Below are 18,288 nucleotides of genomic sequence, written 5' to 3' on the forward strand. Positions count from 1 at the left end.
TGACTCAGAATGACTTTACTTGGGAGATCAGACCATGATATGGGGGCTAGGAGCACCCCAAGGCCCAGTTCTCACAGAGCCTGGACAGCTCATGGAAGAGAGGACATACCCCTGCACCAGAAAGGGGTGGCCCAAGCCACAAAGTCCAGAAGAGCCTCACCCACCCACCATGCTGCCGGAAGGGCAGGCTCAGGGATGCTCCGCTACTGGGTCTTACAGTCCCCGTCACTGCTGTGGGCCGTCTTCACTTTCTTTAGCTCCTTCTGAAGCTCTGACTCAGCCGCCAGGACCTCCTTTGGCTTCTGGTACTGTGGATGGAACCAGGAAGAGCACATCATTCAGCCACATCTCCCCTCCCTACATACACACTCCGGGCCTCCTCTGATCCCGTTATTTGAAAATGAGGAAATTGATGCCTACAAGGCTGAATGATTTGCTCAAGGTCACATGGCTGGATAGGAGCCTTCCACCAGAATCCCAGGCCTGTGATTTCCATCCCTCCACGTCACCCTCTGTCTTCTTCCAGCTGTGACTTCTAAGATCAGCTGAGCCCCCCCACCCTGAAGGAGAGGTGCCTGTTCTCTAGCAAGCACAGGCCAGGTGTTGGGGCTGGAACCGGGGACTCCTATGGGATGGGAAATGGGCAGGGAAAGGACGAGTGTCTCCCTGATTCAGTGGCCAAGAAGTCTGGGTAAATCTTACAGAGATGATCAGGGTGCAGTTGGCATGAGCAAAACTCAGCGAGGACTCATCCAGAGGTAGCTGGTATCTGTCTAGGTCGGGAATGGAGAACTTCTTGTAGTACCTGTGGGAACACCAAGAGGTCGTTGGCACATCCAGCAAAGTGACCCCCAGCAACTGGGCAGCAGGCCCTCTGGTGCCAACTTTCTACACTGTTCTTCCACACTTTCCACAGAGCCAAAGAGGAAGAAGGGAAGCCAGTTAGAACATCAGTATGAATGAAAGGCATTCTGGCGAAGCCAGCAGTGGAAGGGCAGGACCCGTCATGGTTCCTTGATTAGACCAGGGATTAGAGTGACTCCTTCAGGCTCAGGCTCCCAAAGACATGCAGAAGAAGCCTCTTGTAATACATAGCTCGGGCAGGCCTCCGCTGAACCCCAAGAACACGGGAACATGTGTGCTAACAAGGGACAGAATAAATCTGGCTAGGGCTGTTCCCCAAAGCTGGGGACCAAGAGTTGCCATTTACATGCAACTTTCTCTGAAGGCCCCAGCTACTTTTTCCCTCTTTTGGGGTCTTTCAAAGCCCTGTGGGCCTGACTCCTCTTGTAGGCCAGAGAGGGAAGTACATCCACAAAGAGAAATCTAGGAGGACAAACCACATGACTCATCTCAGAAGCTGGATCTCTGGACTACTTTGCTGGCCCTGAAACATCCCCCCTCCATTTTCACACACAGTCCTTATCATCTGCAAGGGCCAGTCCAGAGATTAATGATCCTTTTTAGTAAAAACAAACCCAAAAAACCCAGAGAGCAATACCTAGCCCAGATGTATACAACTGGACTTCATTCTACAGGAAATCTGACCTTTACCGAAGCGGGAGGTAACGGGTCTCGCCTGGCTTCATGGCCAGCTGTCCGTGGAGTCGGGACCCAGCTCCTTGCCCCCGGTCAGGTGCTTGTCACCAAGAGCGCCTCCTCTAGCAGCAGGCCTGTGTGGCGTCTAACCTGGTGCAAGTGGAGCCCGGGGCCTCAGCCAGTGGCCAGCAGACCTGCTCCCCAGGCCTGGCATCCCCCCTGCCGCTGTGGGGCTGTGGGCTGGGAAGGGAAACGCTGCGGGCAGGTACACACAAACTCAAGTGAGGGGCCTGGAGCGGACGGGGCTTTGACTACTTCAGAGGGGCCTGGGCCTGGTGGTGACAGCTACTCCGGGTCCACTTCAAAAGCCCTGCTGCCCCGGGGACTCAGAGTTGACATCAATGCAGCACTTCTGCCCTGCTCTCCTATCCAAATCCCCGGAGTTCAGCGGAGGCGCTCAGGGCCCCTCTCCTCCCAGGTTCTCCGCTCCCCGCCAAGGTGCTGGGACCCACAGCAGGAGAAGAATGTTTACTTAAAGGCTGACAGTTCAAAAGGAGTGGGGGTTGGGGGATCCTAATGGCACCACAAGCTTGCTTTATTTCCCAAAGCTCTGCCCCAGGGAAAGGCGATCCATCTGCCTGCAAAACCGGGGTGGAATGCGGCCTCATCCTCCTCCTAGCTGGCCAGGCTGAGGGCTCTTCCTGGGGCCCTTGGGCTGGCCAGCAAAGGTGGCAGACACTGATAATAGGGGGGAGTCAAAGGTTAAACAGCAGAGATTAGATGAACACAAAGGCTTGTTAGGAAGTGTTAACATCTTCCCTGCAAATATACACAAGCAGCAGAACTGGGAGAGAAGCAGCCCGGGCACGCGCGCAGCCTAGCCGACGCAGCGGGGCCTGCGTGAGCCTCACCGTGCAGAGCATGGGGCCATCGTTTCTGCCTGCCTGGCTTGTGCTCCACGTGGGACAGGGACACGCCTGGGTACTCTCAGAGGGGTGCCGGCTGGGACACTGGGACTGAAAAGAGAAGCCCAGGGGGCTTGGCCTCCGCCCACACCTGTCACTAGGAGGCGAGGGGGATGGAGGCAGAGTGAGTGGATGCTCTGCTTTGTCTTGAGTCTGTTCTAATGGATTTAGTTTACTGGCTGAGGTTACACAACTTTGATGGGCAGTGTTCAAGGGAGTCTGGGACATCTGCTTCCCCTCCTCAGGGGTGCAGCCCAGCCCCTTCTCACCTCCGTCCCCTGGCCTTGGGGTTCACCCTGCGAGGAACCACACTTGACTTTCTCACTGGCACCTGGACTAGAGAGGGACGCACTGTGCTTCTGGAAAAGACAGAACACTCAGCCTCAGGCAACCCTGAGGAGGCAGCAAACATGTCTTTAGGCATCAACTGTGTCCTAGGTCTTGAGCTGTGAGCTGGGGATTTAAAGATGAAGAAGAAAGAAGGCCCTATCTCTGCCTGAGGAGAGCTTGTGTTTCTGCTGAAAGCTAGGCCCTCATAGTGCAGCGGTTCCTGGGCTTTTGGCAGACACGTGACACTCCCCTGTTCCCATCTCCTACTACTGTTCTCAGCCTCAGTCACACAATGAAAGGGGACGTTTGTTAATGCTTAATGGGGCCAGGCACTGCTCCACACACATCGAATCCTCAAAACAACCCCCTCAGGCTGGTTGCTTTTATTATCCTCTTTCACAAAATAGAAAACAGAGATACAGATAGGTATCTTGCTGGAGTCACAAAACTGGTCAGTGGAGAAGCCCTTATTACAAGTAATAATTCCCCAAATCTCCTGACCCTCCATCTCTCCATACCCTCTCCTCCAAGTAACAGACCCCTGGTCTAGGTTCCCTGCTGTCCAAGGACGGAGCAGATATGGGGGGATCTCCCTTAGGATCCACCCACCCTGCAGGTCCTCCAGGTACTCTAACACAGTGGCTTTCCTTTCTGAAGGTCAGAAGTTTTCGAAAGACATGGGGAAGCAAAGGCTCTCAGGACAACTCTGGTCCTGGCCTGTGACCCTGGGCAGGCCACTTCACTTCTGGGCCCCGGTTTCTTCCTCCAGATGCCTTCCTCCAATAAAGGAGCTGAATGAACTTTAGTCACCGAACTAGATGAACGAGATGAACTTTAAGTCACTGTCAAAGGGACCAGAAGAGGCCAACTCTGTGCCTCCCCCCAAACTGTGCTGAAAGGATGGCTCCTTCACTTGGGCTGCTTCAGAAATGACCCACAGTACCCCACCGCTCTCCCGCTGTATCCTCTTCCCAATTTCCAGTTGTTTCCCAACCTATTCTTTGCAGTGAACTGAGAAAGGACACAAGAGGCCAGGCCTCTGGAGACAGACTCGGAGGAGAGGCTGAAAAGCAGAAGCAGGGCCGCCGTGGAGAGTTACACGGGCCGCGCCCCACACAGCTCCAGGGCGCCCTGCACACCCACACACGGGTTTGGCAAGACTGGGCCTGACAAGCCTCTAGCCAGTCCCGCCCTTAGAAAAGCAGTAGGCAAACCTTCCTTCTTTCTTAAACACCACAGCTCCAGGCAAGCCGGTCATCCCTGCCTACAGCAGCCCTTCCTGGACTCACCATGCACATTCACATACTAAGACCGCCGCCATACGTCCTACCAAAGAGAAACTTGTTTAATCCGGTTCCCTAAATTTATTTGACCACGGAATCCTTTTTTTCTAGTGATGCCTATTAACACCTCCCAGTGTTAATGTTACCAGTGTCAAATCAGCCAAGTTCTAATTTCCAAAGAATTGCTAAAGACATGCTTCAGGCCGGCCATTGTCCCGGACGTTTGTAAACATATGATTTCATCAAATTACCCAAACAGTCTGTGAGGTGGGTATGAGTATTCTCCTGTGTGAGGAAGCCTTGCCCAAAATACTACAGTTAGTACGTGGCAGAGGCCAGATTTAAGCCAACCCCTTCCCACTCCAGTGCCCTTCCTTGTCCATTCCACTTACTGGCTGCCAGCTTCTAGTCTGAGGCTAAGAATCTTCTTTCTGCACACTCTTATCAGGAACAGGCAGTACCACACTGGGATCCTGGAAAAGCACTTTCTTCCCTGATTCATCCCCTCACTAATACATGAGGCCAAGGACATGATACATTGGAATCGATCCTTTCCAGAAAAGTGACCAACCCAGTCCTTCAGGGACAAGGCAGGTATGGACAAGGAACGTTGGCTTTTACTAGTAACCACATTCCAGAATATTAGAACTCAGGCAGGCACAGAACTAGCAGGTAATGGAAGAAGGCAAATCAGAGAGAGCTGCCACGGTGTGGGTGCTGCACATGTCCGGGCAGCGAGACCGTCGCTAACTTTCCCTTCGCAAGTCAGCTCATCACACTGCCTTTACAGACACATTTATATAATCATTACGATATAACACAAGAATGAAAATATGTACCCTGCCCAACACTGGATGGTGTGACGATCAGAAAACAGATTTTTTTTTTAAAAGATGTTATTTATTTATTTGACAGAGACAGCGAGAGAGGGAACACAAGCAGGGGGAGTGGGAGAGGGAGAAGCAGACTCCCCGCTGAGCAGAGAGCCCCATGCGGGGCTCGATCCCAGGACCCTGGGATCATGACCTGAGCCGAAGGCAGACGCTAATGACTGAGCCACCCAGGCGCCCCAGAAAACAAATTTTTAACGTACCCTGAAAAAAAACAGTATCCTGCTCAAAAGAATAACCACTGAGTTGTTTAATTAGTGGTAGTAAAGGTGTAAGACACATTACTGCCCCTGGTAGGAGATGAAAATGCCACTAGGCTCAAGAAAGAGCCGGTTAAAGGTTTAGTGGCCTTTTTCTCCTACCTCTGGGCAGAGGGACCCGAGGAAGGCTGGGCTGAGCCAGGCAGGGCCACTGGACCAGAGGCTCAGTGCGGGCTCCGAAGTGGGCACTCCCATACTCCTCTCCCCTCTGTGGGGATCCAGCCCGGCCCTGTCCCGTCTAGCGGCATTACTCCCATCCCACTGGCCTCACCCATCAGTTCAAAAATGTCTCCAGCTGCCGTGAGCGCAGGACTGGGCTTCTAGCCATATTGCTCGTGGCCAACAGCGCCGCCTACAGCTGGGTATGTGCAGCAGCTGGGACCCAGAGGATCTGCCCGCAGATGAATTTTTTGGTGAGCTAGCTGGCCTCTCTTCTCTCACTCCCCAGTAATCACATTTCTGCCTGATATCTGTATTCGACAGTGACCTCTGGGGGACAAAAGGGAGGCAGCAGCCAGCTCTACAAACTGCTAGGCTGCAGATTCAAGTGCTATCAGAAGCACTTTTGTTCCCAGTTTGGACCCAGGGCCTCTTACGCCAGGGAATGCTTGCTGAAGCACAGAGTTTGTTTTCCTAAAGGCAATTTCTCTGTTGTCTGAAATTGCTAAATTCCACTTTAGGCGCTGACTCCCATTAATGATGAGAACAATAACAGGAATAAACTGCCTTTTATCTGAGGGCTTCAAAGTGCTTTATAAACGCAAACCCTTATTATTATGACTTTATAGACAAGGCCCACTGCAGGGGCTGCTGGCTACATGAAGAGCAATAATCTTGAAATTAATTCATTCATCTCCACCCCTTCCCCATCCCCTTAACCCTGCCAAAGTGAGAGGGTATGGGGGTCATAAGCAGAGGGCAGAACCCAAGGCTGCGCCGGGGGAGCCTGGGAGCTGTGCTGCTTTCCTGTGGGCCTCGCGGACCTGAGGGAGCTGGGAGGGGAGGCGGCACCACACCCCCCAAGGAGCCGGACAAGGAGCTGGGTCCTCCTGACTGCACGTAAACGGATGGATGGCGGCACCTCTGGCCCAAGCTCAGCACCCACAAGGCATGTTGGGTGGCTCCAGTGTGTGGACCAGTCACTCATAAAACCTTCCATTTTAATACCTCAACTGTATTTCATGGGAGTTGGTCCTATACTGCAATCCCTCTGGCCCAGGTCAAGACCAGCTCATTAACACGGTTCTCCTGTGATCAGTCAGAGCTCTGGAAATCTAAATGCATTTCCAAGATGGTCAGCCCAGAAATAGCCCTGCCTGGACCACATCTCCTCCTTGGCTACCTTCTGTTCCCTCTCCCCTTGCCTGCCCCCAGCAGAACAGTAGGAGAGAAATAAAGGGAAGTTAGGTGCCCCTTCTGAAACAGAACACAAGAGACTTCCAGGAGGCCAAAGTACCTGCCTACTGCCCGTCAGCCCCGGGCGGGATAAGGTTGGCTAACCCCAGACCAGTACTTTAAGTCCTCTAACTGCCAACTCAGCTGGGTGTGCCCTCTAGGCCATGGCTCCCTGACAGCCCCGACAGTGATGTCACCAGGCCAAGTTCATCACGGACTGGATCCAGCCAGGGGGTCAAGGTAATAATCTTACAGCAGAACCACCTACGATCACAAGTTAATGGCCAGGTGATTCCTCATCCCCTCATTCAACAAATATTTGTTGAACCCCAGTATGTGCCAGTTACCGGAACAGACATTCCTTGTTCCAATTTCCCGCCCTGAGGGAGCTGATTACATTATTCAAGCTGGTCCCGCGGAGAGGAAGCCCTCCCACAGGCCGGCAGGTGCCCATCATGCCACTTACTTTTTGTTGGTTGTTCGGACAACGATGCAGCGCTCCTTCTGGTCCACACAGACACTGTAGACGTCCTTAGGGTAGGGGAGGTTTCGAATCCGCCACTGGAAGCTCATCTTGGTGTCCTTGCGCATGAAGATGGGCTGCAGAAGGCAAATGCAACTTAGGACCGCTCTTGGTGAGGGCCAGCAAGGGATGGCTTCCTGCTCTGCAAAGCTCTACCCGGGGCCCACAACAGGAGACCCTCAGCTCTTCCCACAGCTCCCCCCCTGACAATGCTGTTGCTGTGACATTCCAGGCCTGGAGCCCTTGTCCTGGGATGACCAAGCCAAGCATTCATTCATTCATTCATTCAAGGATGACCATACCCAAGTATAGGTATTCATTCAGGCAAACACTTCCAGAACTCTGTGCCCAGGTGGGCACATGGGAGACAAGGTGGTGAATAAGACATGGTGTCTGCCCTCCAGGCCCACTCCCACCACCCCCTCCCCGACACCTAACAGATAGACATACATTGGCATTGTCTTCCTTGATGAATTCAGACCCCAGGCTCCCTGCTCCTGGGAGTGCTGGCTCTCCCACCTCAATCTGCCATTGGCCCAAGGCTCCCAAGGCACTTTTCACTCGCCACTTTCTCACTGGGGAGAGAAGGAAGCAACGGGATTACTGGGAAGGAAGGGACTCTGCTCTTCCTGCTGAATCACATTAGATGACGGGAAGGGGAGAGAAGTGGGCGGGGCATGGCCTTTACACCAGCTCTGTCCATGTGAGCAGGACCTCCCAGCTGCCCAAAGCCCAAAGCCCAGCAGAGCATTCCGATACTGGATAACCTGGAAAGCCCGTACGTATCACGGGTACCCAAACCAAAGGGATTGAACAAAGCTCTGAAAGGAATCGAGTGGAGTTAAGAATCCTCCAGGTGTGATTTCAAGCAAGGGAGAGATGTGCTGGTTAGGAAAAGGGGAGCTACTGGTAACGGGGAACATTTGGATCCCAACAGGTATGAACTGAGATGCATTTTTTCCGTCTACAAATGTGTAAAGGAAAAATAAGAAGATGAAAGCTGACAGGCAGATTTGTCTCATGATTTGTAAAGTCCAAATACAGAAATTCACTCATTTTAGGTATACCTGGCTTAGAACAGCCCCAGAATTGTATTTAAACAAAATGTTAGGCACATACCAGATCTTAAATGCATTATTTATAGAAGATCTCATGTGAGTATTTTTTGTAGAGTAGGATCATTCTTTTAAAATGCAAACAATTGTCTCTATTTTACCTTGGTTTACAACCCAAATGTTTACAGAAGTTTTTTTTTTTCCCCCAAGTAAGGTGCATACGGTATGGCAATTGTAAGTGACAAAACTAGTTCAGCGGACATTATCTGAGGACCGCTGCCAGGATTCTGGGAACCCCAGTCATCCATGTCCTCTGGGCGCAGCCATCACAGCAGGAGATCCTTCCCTGCCCCCCACTCCCAGCTGTAATGCCAGGGCTTCTCTCTCTTCCTGCAGCATCCGCGTCCTCTAGGAGGGCAGCCTAAGTGCCACCAAAGGCCAGCAGCCTTCCTGAAGCCGTTGTAAGCAGCTACAAGGTCAGAAAGTGCCTGGTGTGCCGCAGCTGCTCCCGGCCACTCCTCTCTCTGGGCTGGGGGGTGAGACCTGGAGTCGGAGTCTCAGGATGGGTTTCTCCGAGACCTTTGGAGCCGCTGTGCCAAACCCAAACGCCCTCCCTGCTCCAAATAAGGCACGCAAGCTGAACACAAAAGTGTGCTGTAAAATTAGAATTTTCCCTTGAATATGTGCTTTTATAAGGTCTGCTGCATTCTGCAGTGTGATTTTATTATGTCTTAGGGCCAAAAATTCTCCCTAGAAACACATTTCCAAGTTTATAATGAAAATTAATAAGGAAGAGTAAAAACTTGGAAATATGCTTTACAGGCAACTTTTTTTTCACAAATACTTCTACTCTCTTAAGTGAATGGACTGTGACCGGGAGTATATCCAAATCTATTCGTGTAATACCTCGCTTAACTGGAGGCCAGCCTTCTGGCTCTTTCACCACCCTTTTTTTTTTTAAAAAAAAAAAAACACCTTGGGATTAAATTCTTTGCTAGAATGTAGAAGAAAGTCTCCCTACTCATTCCATTATAAGATCCAATAAATGGTTTTGGTGAAGTCCTTGTTATTTTCCCCATGTATATGGGCATGAATGCACACATGCAAATACTCACTTTGTCTTGTCTTTCTTGTCCTGTCTTTGTTCCTAACTCAAGGACAGTTCCTGCAGCAACAGAGGGCTGTTTCCACCTGCTGTCACTCTGATTTGATTATATGTTAAACCCAAACTGGTGTGTGGAGGGTAGCTCCCTGGGACGCTGTCGTATCCTCCCGGCTGAGCCAGGGCCAGTCCTTGGAAAGGAGCCTCTCAATGACCCTAAGGGGTCTGATGGGGAGTATGTGAAGGAGACAGTGCCTGGGGGCTTCTTCCTGAGTCAGCAGGAAGCAGGCTGATGTCCTTGACTGCTGAAAGGAAGCCCCATCTTTCAGGTGGGCTGGAAAGTGGAGGTCCTACAGGCTCTTTCCCCAAAGCTCCAAGCCGTGGCCTGCTTCCAATGTGGATAATTACATTCCCCTTTCCTAAATACTCCCTGCAGCTTAAACTGGATGCAGGATTCTTCTTTTCTGCCCTAAAACACTGCAACATTGCTCTGTGGCTATTAAACAGCTGCCGCGTCCCATCCCTGAGGAGGCGGAAGGGAATCAAGTGGGTCATTTATAAAGCCGGTGAAGTGCTTGGGGATGAAAGTGCTCAATATCCTCCAAATGCAGCCTGGGGTGGTTAGGCTGGCGGTCAAATACCAAAGCAGATTAAGCCGGTAATCCAAGGTAATCCGAATGTAACAATGGGGGATGGCCTGCCCTTCAGCCTCTGGCCCTCCCCCCCCCCCCCCCCCCCCCGGACATGCTGTGTCCTTCTGGGGCTGGTTTGATGTTCCGATCATTGTTACAGGGCCCTTCAGGTTTTACCCCTATGACTACATACAGCACTCATTGTGCGGGGTGGGAACGAATAGCATTAAGACTGTTGAAAAAAAATATGACACCACTATGCTTATTAACACTGACTGGAAGAACTCCATGCTACACAGATGCACCACTGGCAAATTACTTTCTGGGTTTCTCTAACAGAAAACCAGTTGAGCCAATTATCAAATTTGTATAGTTAGCTGGAAAAATGGGAACGATTCCCATCTGTGGCCATCACAACCCTGTCCGTATTTTACTTCAGAGAGTGCTCGAGCTCAAGTTAGTTCAGGCCCTGAGATTGTTTATACTTAAAAATTAATAATTTTGCAAGGGCAGCTGGTGGGGGTAGGGTGGAGTGGGTGGAGATGGGTAAGAGAAGGACCAGCTGTTCAAAGGGTCCAGTGGTTTGAGTGGGGTGTTCCTGTCTGCCCATCTCTGTCCTGCTCCCACCAGCCCCTTCTCAGTCATTCTGGGGGGAACAAAATTTAATAAGAAGAAAAGAGAGCAGGATTAAATATTCTCAACTCCCAATAGTATGTTGTGCATTATAGCATGGGCTCTTAACCAGGCAGACTCAGACTTAAATCCTAACTCAGAAGCTAACCAGCTATGGAATTCTGAGCAAGGTGCTTAATTAACCTCTTAGAGCTTCCATTTTTTTCTGACTGTAAAAGGGGACAACAGTGCATACCTCATCAGGCTGTAATGAGGATGATTCAGTGAGATAACTCATATAAAGCACTTAGCACAGTGCCTAATAAAACTTACGGTATTAATATCATTATTAGGTAAACTTTAGCCAGTGTTCTATCAATCTCCATTTCTGCTTTTAAGAAAAAAAGGAGTTTGTAGGCCCTTGTCTATTCCCCACCTGCCAAGAGAAGTGACAGGTTAATGTGGGACGCTACAGAGGAAGGTACCGAAACTTGTTTTTCATTTTAATTTCATATCCAAGCACAACGAAGAGGCTGGGGGTTATCTGTTTGCTTGTTTTTATGGCCACAGCAGCTCTAGGTGGGTTATTTGCTCTGAGTGGAGGAGAGAGGTGGTGCTGGGGGCTGCGGGAAGGAACTGGCCTGGCAATGGTGGTGCTTAGCCCACGTGACCTCTGCTTTTATAAGCTCGCCCCTGTTAGGCATTCCAAGGCTGTCACCCCCTGGGAGCGCTATAAATTACAATGCATTGTGAGGATATTACTACTGTATTGGTTTCCACCAAATCAGTGTCATATGCTAAACACATCAAGATTTTTAATAGCACCAGACTAAACCAATTGGGACTGGAACCCAAGCAGCTCATAATAAGGAGGGATCAACACTTCACTCTGCGACTGAACATGCGCAGGACACACATTTTAAGACTGGAGACTAAGAAAATGCAAACCAGTGTAATCCGTGTTGTTGGTTCTAGACACTTATGAGCTGTCAGAAAAAGGGAAAAAGAAATTCCCTTGCCAATACTACCTGTCGATCAGGCCCACGAAGAAATTAAAGTCAAGAATAATGACAAGAAAATAACCCAAGCCATGATTCCACCATTGGATTTAGCATTTCAGGTGGAACTTAATAAAGAGACCAACTCCCACTGCTGAGAGCCCCAGGCCCTGGGTCAAATCAGCAGCCACCTAGCTCTGGGAAGTCCGTTAATGCTGATGTGCATACCTGGGCACAGGATGGACAAATCAAGTCATTCCCAGAAATCTGAGCTGGAGCCCCTATTCATGAGACTAGTCTTAGAGGAAAAGAGCTGCAGGAATGAAAACAACAATGTTGCAAAATCCCCATTTCTACTCAGGACCCCTCTGATTCAGACATTTTCCAAGGCCAGGGTCAGATTTAACAGCGCAGCCTCTGAGCCTGGACCAGTACCTGCTGCGGCTGCGGCTTCAGAAAACAAACAAACAAACAAGCAAAACAACTGCAGTTAAAGCCTGTCCTCACCTCTACCCACTCAGCCTGGAGTAGAGGCCCACTTCCAATTCTGCCTTCACTCTACAGTTTTTTTTTTGTTTTTTTTTTAAGATTTTATTTATTTGACAGAGACACAGCGAGAGAGGGAACACAAGCAGGGGGAGCAGGGAGAGGGAGAAGCAGGCTTCCCGAGGAGCAGAGAGCCTGACGCGGGGCTCGATCCCAGGACCCCGGGATCATGACCTGAGCCGAAGGCAGATGCTTAACGACTGAGCCCCCAGGCGCCCCTCTCTCTATAGTTCTATCCCAGCAGTTTCCCTACAGAAGACTTTCTCACACTCTCACTGATCTAGGGGTCTGGCAGAGTTTACCCCTCAAGCGGACGCCCACTCCACCCCTGGTGGCCAGCCCTGACCTCACATTATTCTCAGGAACAATCTTGCCTTGAGGGCCTCAGTCTCCCCTGGCTTCCACCTTTGGTGCTCAGTTCCTCCCGCAAGCCTCAGGCTAGAACTGCTTACCCGTGCTTTAGGACACCCCAAGTGTTCCTATGGGCCCAGTGGAAGCCCCCGTCACTTACCAAGTAGTTCGCCTGTCTTCTCATCATATTCTTCGGCCATTTCCTTTCCATCTGGGAACAAATAGTGCACCTTCCTTCTCCCTACGCACAAAGCAGAGTGCCTTACCTTCACGCCTCTTCTTACCTTGCGCCTTGCACATCAAGGGATCTACCTGGGAAATACCAACAGCCTTGGGCTTGGGCATGAGAAACCCTCCCATGAACTCCTTACCAATCATTGCCCACTGCTACTTTAAGACAAGTCCCGGGACGCCTTTCCTTTCTGCAGCTTTCTCTGAATGTGTCTTTGCTCTGCTGTTCCCTCTACCAGCAAAGCTCCATAATTCTTCTCATCTGTTGAACTCCTTGCCCTTCAAAACCCAGCTCAAATGTCACTCCACTGGGAAGTCTTTAGCCACCCTTGCAAAATTCATCACTTCCTTATTTGTTTGGGCCTCCCTAGTGCTTTATTCATATCCATAGTGGAGCATTTATCATATAGTATGGTACTTTTTTTAAAGAGCATCCCCTCTCCAGGAACAGTGCCGTATTTATCGTTGTCTCCCCAGTTCCTAAAACCAAGCCTATGTGCTCAGGATATTGAACTGGGTTTCCTGACCAAGCACTCCATCTAGCCACACCATTGCTGTGCCTTCTGCACGTCTCTAGGCCATTCCTAGCACACAGCCACATGTTAGTCCTCTTATGTTTTCTTCATGGCACTTACCTCTGTTACGGTTTACATTTGTGATTCTTTGATTATCGCCTGTCTCTATTAGATAGGAGGGGTTTTATCCTGCTTGCCTATGGTTTCCCTAACACCAAGCATAGTACCTGGCATATGTTAGCTCAACTAAGTATTAATTGAAGAATGAACACTGATTCAACTTTCATTGAAAGAATGCAAGAATCCAGGGGAGTTTCCTAGCCCAACTCTTCCACCTATATATTATAATCATAAGTATTTTTCTTTAAAGTGACTACGTAATTTCCCCTATTTTTACAAATGGGTGAGTTGACATAGATAGGCTCCTCAGTGACCCTAATAACAGGGACAGGTACCCAACCTACACTTGATAAATAAGAGCTCCAAGGAGCAGCTAAAGGAGTCACTACCTAAAATTTGCAACTGTATCTGATCTACCAAGACTTTTTCCCATTTAATTCACTCCCCTGGACACAGTTCCCTTGAGTCATTCCTAATTTGTATTCTGGGGAAACTCATCTCCAAATTTGCAGGGCTTCTCAGCACCCTAAATCATTTGGATGGCTAATAGAGCTGGAAGGGGTTTTCCTGTCAGGAGTGGGGTAAAAGGTGCTGCCTGTGAGTAGCTGAAGGTTTCTGGCCTGACCCTCTTCTCCCCCTGGAGTCCATCTTGAGTCCAGGCAGGATGCAGTGCTTACTACTGGCCAGGCATTTTATGTGTTTTATTGAACTTAATTCTCAAAATAATCCTATCTGCCCCCATTACTCGTATTTTACAAATGAGGGAAACTGAGGCTTAAAGTTCAGGTAACTTGTCCAAACTCATAAAGCTATGAAAGGACAAACCCAGACTTAAGCTCATTTGAGGCCAAATTCCATGCTCTAATAACCATACTAGGATAATGTCTATAGCTTTAAATATTTGTAAGGTTGAACACTGTTCCAAAGGTTTATTGGTCATGTTTCTAGTGAATTATTACCTGTTTAGACCTTAGCATATTTTATTTGGGTATTCATCTTTTTCTTACTAATCTGATTGACCTTTATGATATTAACCATTTAATTTTTATATAGTCAACTACTTTTTCCTTTGTGGTTACTACCCAGGAGTTGTGCTCAGAATATCTTCCCTTACCCGAAGATTATATAATAATTATCTGTACTTTATTCTAATACATATTTACTCTATAGGTATATATGTAAATGTATATATGTGGATAATAAACAATTTTTTTTTAAAGATTTTATTTATTTATTAGAGGGAGAGACAGTGAGAGAGGGAACACAAGCAGGGGGAGTGGGAGAGGGAGAAGCAGGCTTCCCGCTGAGCAGGGAGCCCGATGCGGGGCTCGATCCCAGGACCCTGGGATCATGACCTGAGCCGAAGGCAGATGCTTAACGACTGAGCCACCCAGGCGCCCCAATAATAAACAATTTTATTAGTATACTTTGGTAAAAAAAAAAATACATGTATGAGTGTACATGCATGGAAGAAATATGGAAGTTTATGCATGAAAATATAAATTACGGGGGTGCCTGGGTGGCTTAGTCAGTTGAGCATCCAATTCTTGTTTCCGGCTCAGGTCATGATCTCGGGGTTGTGGGGTTGTGGGATGGAGCGCTGCGCTGGGCTCTGCAGGGAGTCTGCTGGAGATTCTCTCCCTCTGCCCCTCCCTCCCTTCGTTCTTTCTCTCTCTAAAATACTAAATAAAAATCTTTTTTTTTTTTAAAGATTTTATTTATTTATTTGACAGAAAGAGACACAGCGAGAGAGGGAACACAAGCGGGGAGTGGGAGAGGGAGAAGCAGGCTTCCCTCAGAGCAGGGAGCCCGATGCGGGGCTCAATCCCAGGACCCCGGGACCATGACCTGAGCCGAAGGCAGACGCTAAACGACTTAGCCACCCAGGCGCCCCATTTTTTTTTTTTAAGATTTTTATTTAGGGAGCTTCTCCCGCTCCCTCTGCCATACCCCCTGTTTGTGCTCTAATAAAGAAAATATTTTTTTTTAAAGTAAATTATGATTATCTCTAGATGGTAGTTGATGGGTGATTTTACTTATTTTTCATATTTCCATAATGAGCATAAATTCTTTCTGGAAAAAATTTGGAGTATTGGGTTCTTATTACCAATAGCAGTGCTTTTTCGTGGGAGGGAGGTAACATCCTCCTCACAGCCACACATCCATCAGGAGGGTAAATCTATAGGAGAGGTTTGACAAGACGTATCCATACACTTAACATTATTATTATTATTATTTGGTTTGGGGAAAAAAGACCAACATTGTTTTGTGATGCTACTAACAAAAAAACCTAACAAAATCCTAGATGATGAAATATTTGTTTAGATGCCATCCTGTGACCAAAGGAAGTGAAAGCAGGGACTTGAATATTTGTACCCCCATGTTCACAGCAGGATTATTCACAATAGCTAAACAAATGGAAGCACCCCGAGTGTCCATCAACAGACGAATGGATAAACACAATGTGGTGTACACGTACAAACAGGGGAACACTATTTAGCCTTGGTACATACAACACAGATGGACACTGAAGTGAAGTAAGTGGATGGTAAGTGAAATAAGCCAGTCACTAAAGGACAAATATTGTATGACTCCACTTAGGTGATTATATTCCTGCCGCAATCAAATTCATAAAGACAGAAAGTAGAATTGTAGTTGCCAGAGGCTGAGAATGGGGGAGTTAGTGTTTAACAGGTACAGAGTTTCAGCTGAAGAAGATGAAGAAGTTGCTGGAGATGGATGGTGGTGATGGCTGCACAACAATGTGAATATACTTCATGCCACAGAACAGCATCCTTAAACATGGTTAGAATGGTAAATTCTAGGGGCGCCTGGGTGGCTCAGTTGGTTGGGCGACGACTGCCTTTGGCTCAGGTCATGATCCTTGGGGTCCCAGGATCGAGTCCCACATTGGGCTCCCTGCTCGGCGGGGAGTCTGCTTCTCCCTCTGACCCTCCCCCTCTCATGCTCTCTCTCTCACATAAATAAATAAAATCTTTAAAAAAAAGAATGCTAAATTCTAGGTTATCTATTTTTTTTTTTTTTTAAGATTTTATTTATTTATTTGACAGAGAGAGACATAGTGAGAGAGGGAACACAAGCAGGGTAGGAGTAGGAGAGGGAGAAGCAGGCTTCCCCGCGGTGCAGGGAGCCCGATGTGGGGCTCGATCCCAGGACCCTGGGATCACGACCTGAGCCGAAGGCAGACGCTTAACGACTGAGCCACCCAGGCGCCCCTAGGTTATCTATTTTTTACAATAAAACCAGAAACCACAGTCCTATGAGAAAATGTCCAAAATCTTTAGCTTGGCAAAGGAGATCACAGCATACCCCAATTTATCCAAAATCCCTCTTCATTTCCCACCATTTCTCCTCACTGCTCCTTGAGAAAAGAGAACTTTTATTCACCCTTGCATCCTAGCACCTAGTACCTGACACAGTGTGGGGGGCTGTTTGAACGGGGGAACACTTAAGCCTCACTATATGTTGTTATTCCCCTAGTAATCAGCCATATACTTCCACAAATCCATACCTCTCTTTACATGTGGGTCATTCCCTCTTCCACACTTAGCAAACCGTATTAATTCTTTAGGACCCATAAACATCACCTTTTCTGTCAGATCTTCTTTCAAAGGGACGATCATTCCCACCTTCGTGCCCTCATACACTTTATAGAAGATTCCAACCTCTACTTAACACACACTCTTATTCATTTACATATCTTTTTCTCCCCCCTCTCTGCTCTAGTACACAGCCTAGCACATAGTAAAAGCCTCCTTAAATGCTGCATGAACGAATGAACAAATGAGGTGATTTTAATTTCCGTGCTTCCCTGATTGGCCTCTGCCTGTGGATGTGCGCCTCCAACTGGTCTACAAGCTACAGAAATTTAGACCTAATTCATCTGGCTGCCGGGGGGGGGGGGGGGGGGGGGGCAAGGAAAGGACCCCTGCAGCACTGGGGGTCCTACATCCGTCAATCCTAGGGTGAGACAAAATCAGGACCCTATGCCCACCTTTTCCAGGCACAGTGCTGGGACCCTTGCTGTTTTCCCTACAGACCCCAGGGAACATTTAGAAGTTCACTTACAAACATTACAGCTGGAAAGGACATCAGAGGTAGCCCCTCCAGCTCATTTTACAGATGAGGAAAATAAGGCCCAAGCAAGTAAAGAGGCTAACTATGACTTAATGGCAGAGTAGTAACTAGAGCCCAGGTCTCCCGCCTCTTCATGACGCCAGGCTGCGTTCAGCAACAGAACCCTACTGACTGGACGAGGGGCTAGCGCTGGTCTAAAACCCTCTTTCATTTGTTTCCTCTTCTGTAAAATGGGGTGGAAAATTAACAGCCTCTTGGGACAGCTGTCGGGAGCAAATGACATAACGAATATGAAAGGAGTTAATATTTATTAGTAACAGAACTCAGAGCGGGGCGAAGTGGTGTAGAGGAAACTAGGAGGTATCCAGAGACGCGTGTTCCAGTCACGTCATCTCTCCAGGCCTCAGTTTCCTCATCTGCCATACAGGACTGGGCCTAGTCTGGCAGCCGCGGCCCTTCCAGCTTGGCCGTCCCAGGCTCGGAGGCCCTTCGCGGAGGCGCCAGCGCGGAGGGCTGCACCCTGGGGGAAAGGACTAGGGAGCTCGTGGGGGCCTCGAGTTACCGTCCTGCAGCAGCGCCGTCTTCTCGGCGGTCCGCAGACTCTCCAACCAGCCGGTTACCGCCATCTTCCCTCTGCCCAGCCGTGCGACCGGCCGCTACCATGGCAACCATTCCGCCTACGGTCACTTCCGGCCGACCCGGAAGGTGTTCTGGGCATTTGCCCTCCCCCCCCACTTCCCACCGGCCACGCCCTTCGTCCGCTCTCATTGGCTGCCCTGGTAAGTGGTTTACTCGTGCCCACCCGCGGGTGACCCGAGGGGCCTGAAGTTGACCGCCCCCCCC

At 49.2% G+C, this 18,288-nt stretch overlaps 2 protein-coding genes across 4 annotated transcripts in view; one reads left to right on the forward strand and one right to left on the reverse strand.

Moving 5' to 3' along the window:
- On the reverse strand, positions 1-18,141 carry DPCD (deleted in primary ciliary dyskinesia homolog (mouse)). 3 transcript variants are annotated; one of them, XM_036086145.2, is made up of 7 exons: positions 18,008-18,141; positions 12,642-12,722; positions 7,636-7,760; positions 7,129-7,262; positions 2,451-2,555; positions 703-805; positions 1-308 (listed from the first exon to the last, which is right to left on the reverse strand). In XM_036086145.2, exons 1-7 carry the CDS (start codon positions 18,069-18,071, stop codon positions 204-206), a joined length of 717 nt encoding a protein of 238 aa, XP_035942038.1. In that variant the 5' UTR covers positions 18,072-18,141; the 3' UTR covers positions 1-203. The 3 variants fall into 3 exon arrangements, with proteins under 3 accessions (XP_035942038.1, XP_035942047.1, XP_035942052.1); XM_036086154.2 differs by lacking the exon at positions 12,642-12,722; XM_036086159.2 differs by lacking the exon at positions 2,451-2,555.
- The window catches only part of POLL (DNA polymerase lambda), an 8,389-nt gene continuing 8,230 nt past the window's right edge, over positions 18,130-18,288 (forward strand). Inside the window, exon 1 of the mRNA XM_036086124.2 lies at positions 18,130-18,224. The gene's annotated coding sequence lies outside the window, so the exon portion shown is untranslated. The remainder of the gene's footprint in view (positions 18,225-18,288) is intronic.

Source organism: Halichoerus grypus, chromosome 7 (assembly GCF_964656455.1).
Source record: "Halichoerus grypus chromosome 7, mHalGry1.hap1.1, whole genome shotgun sequence".
NCBI lineage: Eukaryota > Metazoa > Chordata > Mammalia > Carnivora > Phocidae > Halichoerus > Halichoerus grypus.

Excerpts from the sequence above, each read along its gene's own strand:
- DPCD (XM_036086145.2), bottom strand. The coding sequence starts at position 18,071 with ATGGCGGTAACCGGCTGGTTGGAGAGTCTGCGGACCGCCGAGAAGACG. Across the intron at positions 7,263-7,635 it reads TCAAGGAAGACAATGCCAAT|CCCATCTTCATGCGCAAGGA; the intron begins GTATGTCTATCT and ends TGCCTTCTGCAG. Across the intron at positions 2,556-7,128 it reads GTCCGAACAACCAACAAAAA|TCCCAGTGTCCCAGCCGGCA; the intron begins GTAAGTGGCATG and ends TTCTCTTTTCAG.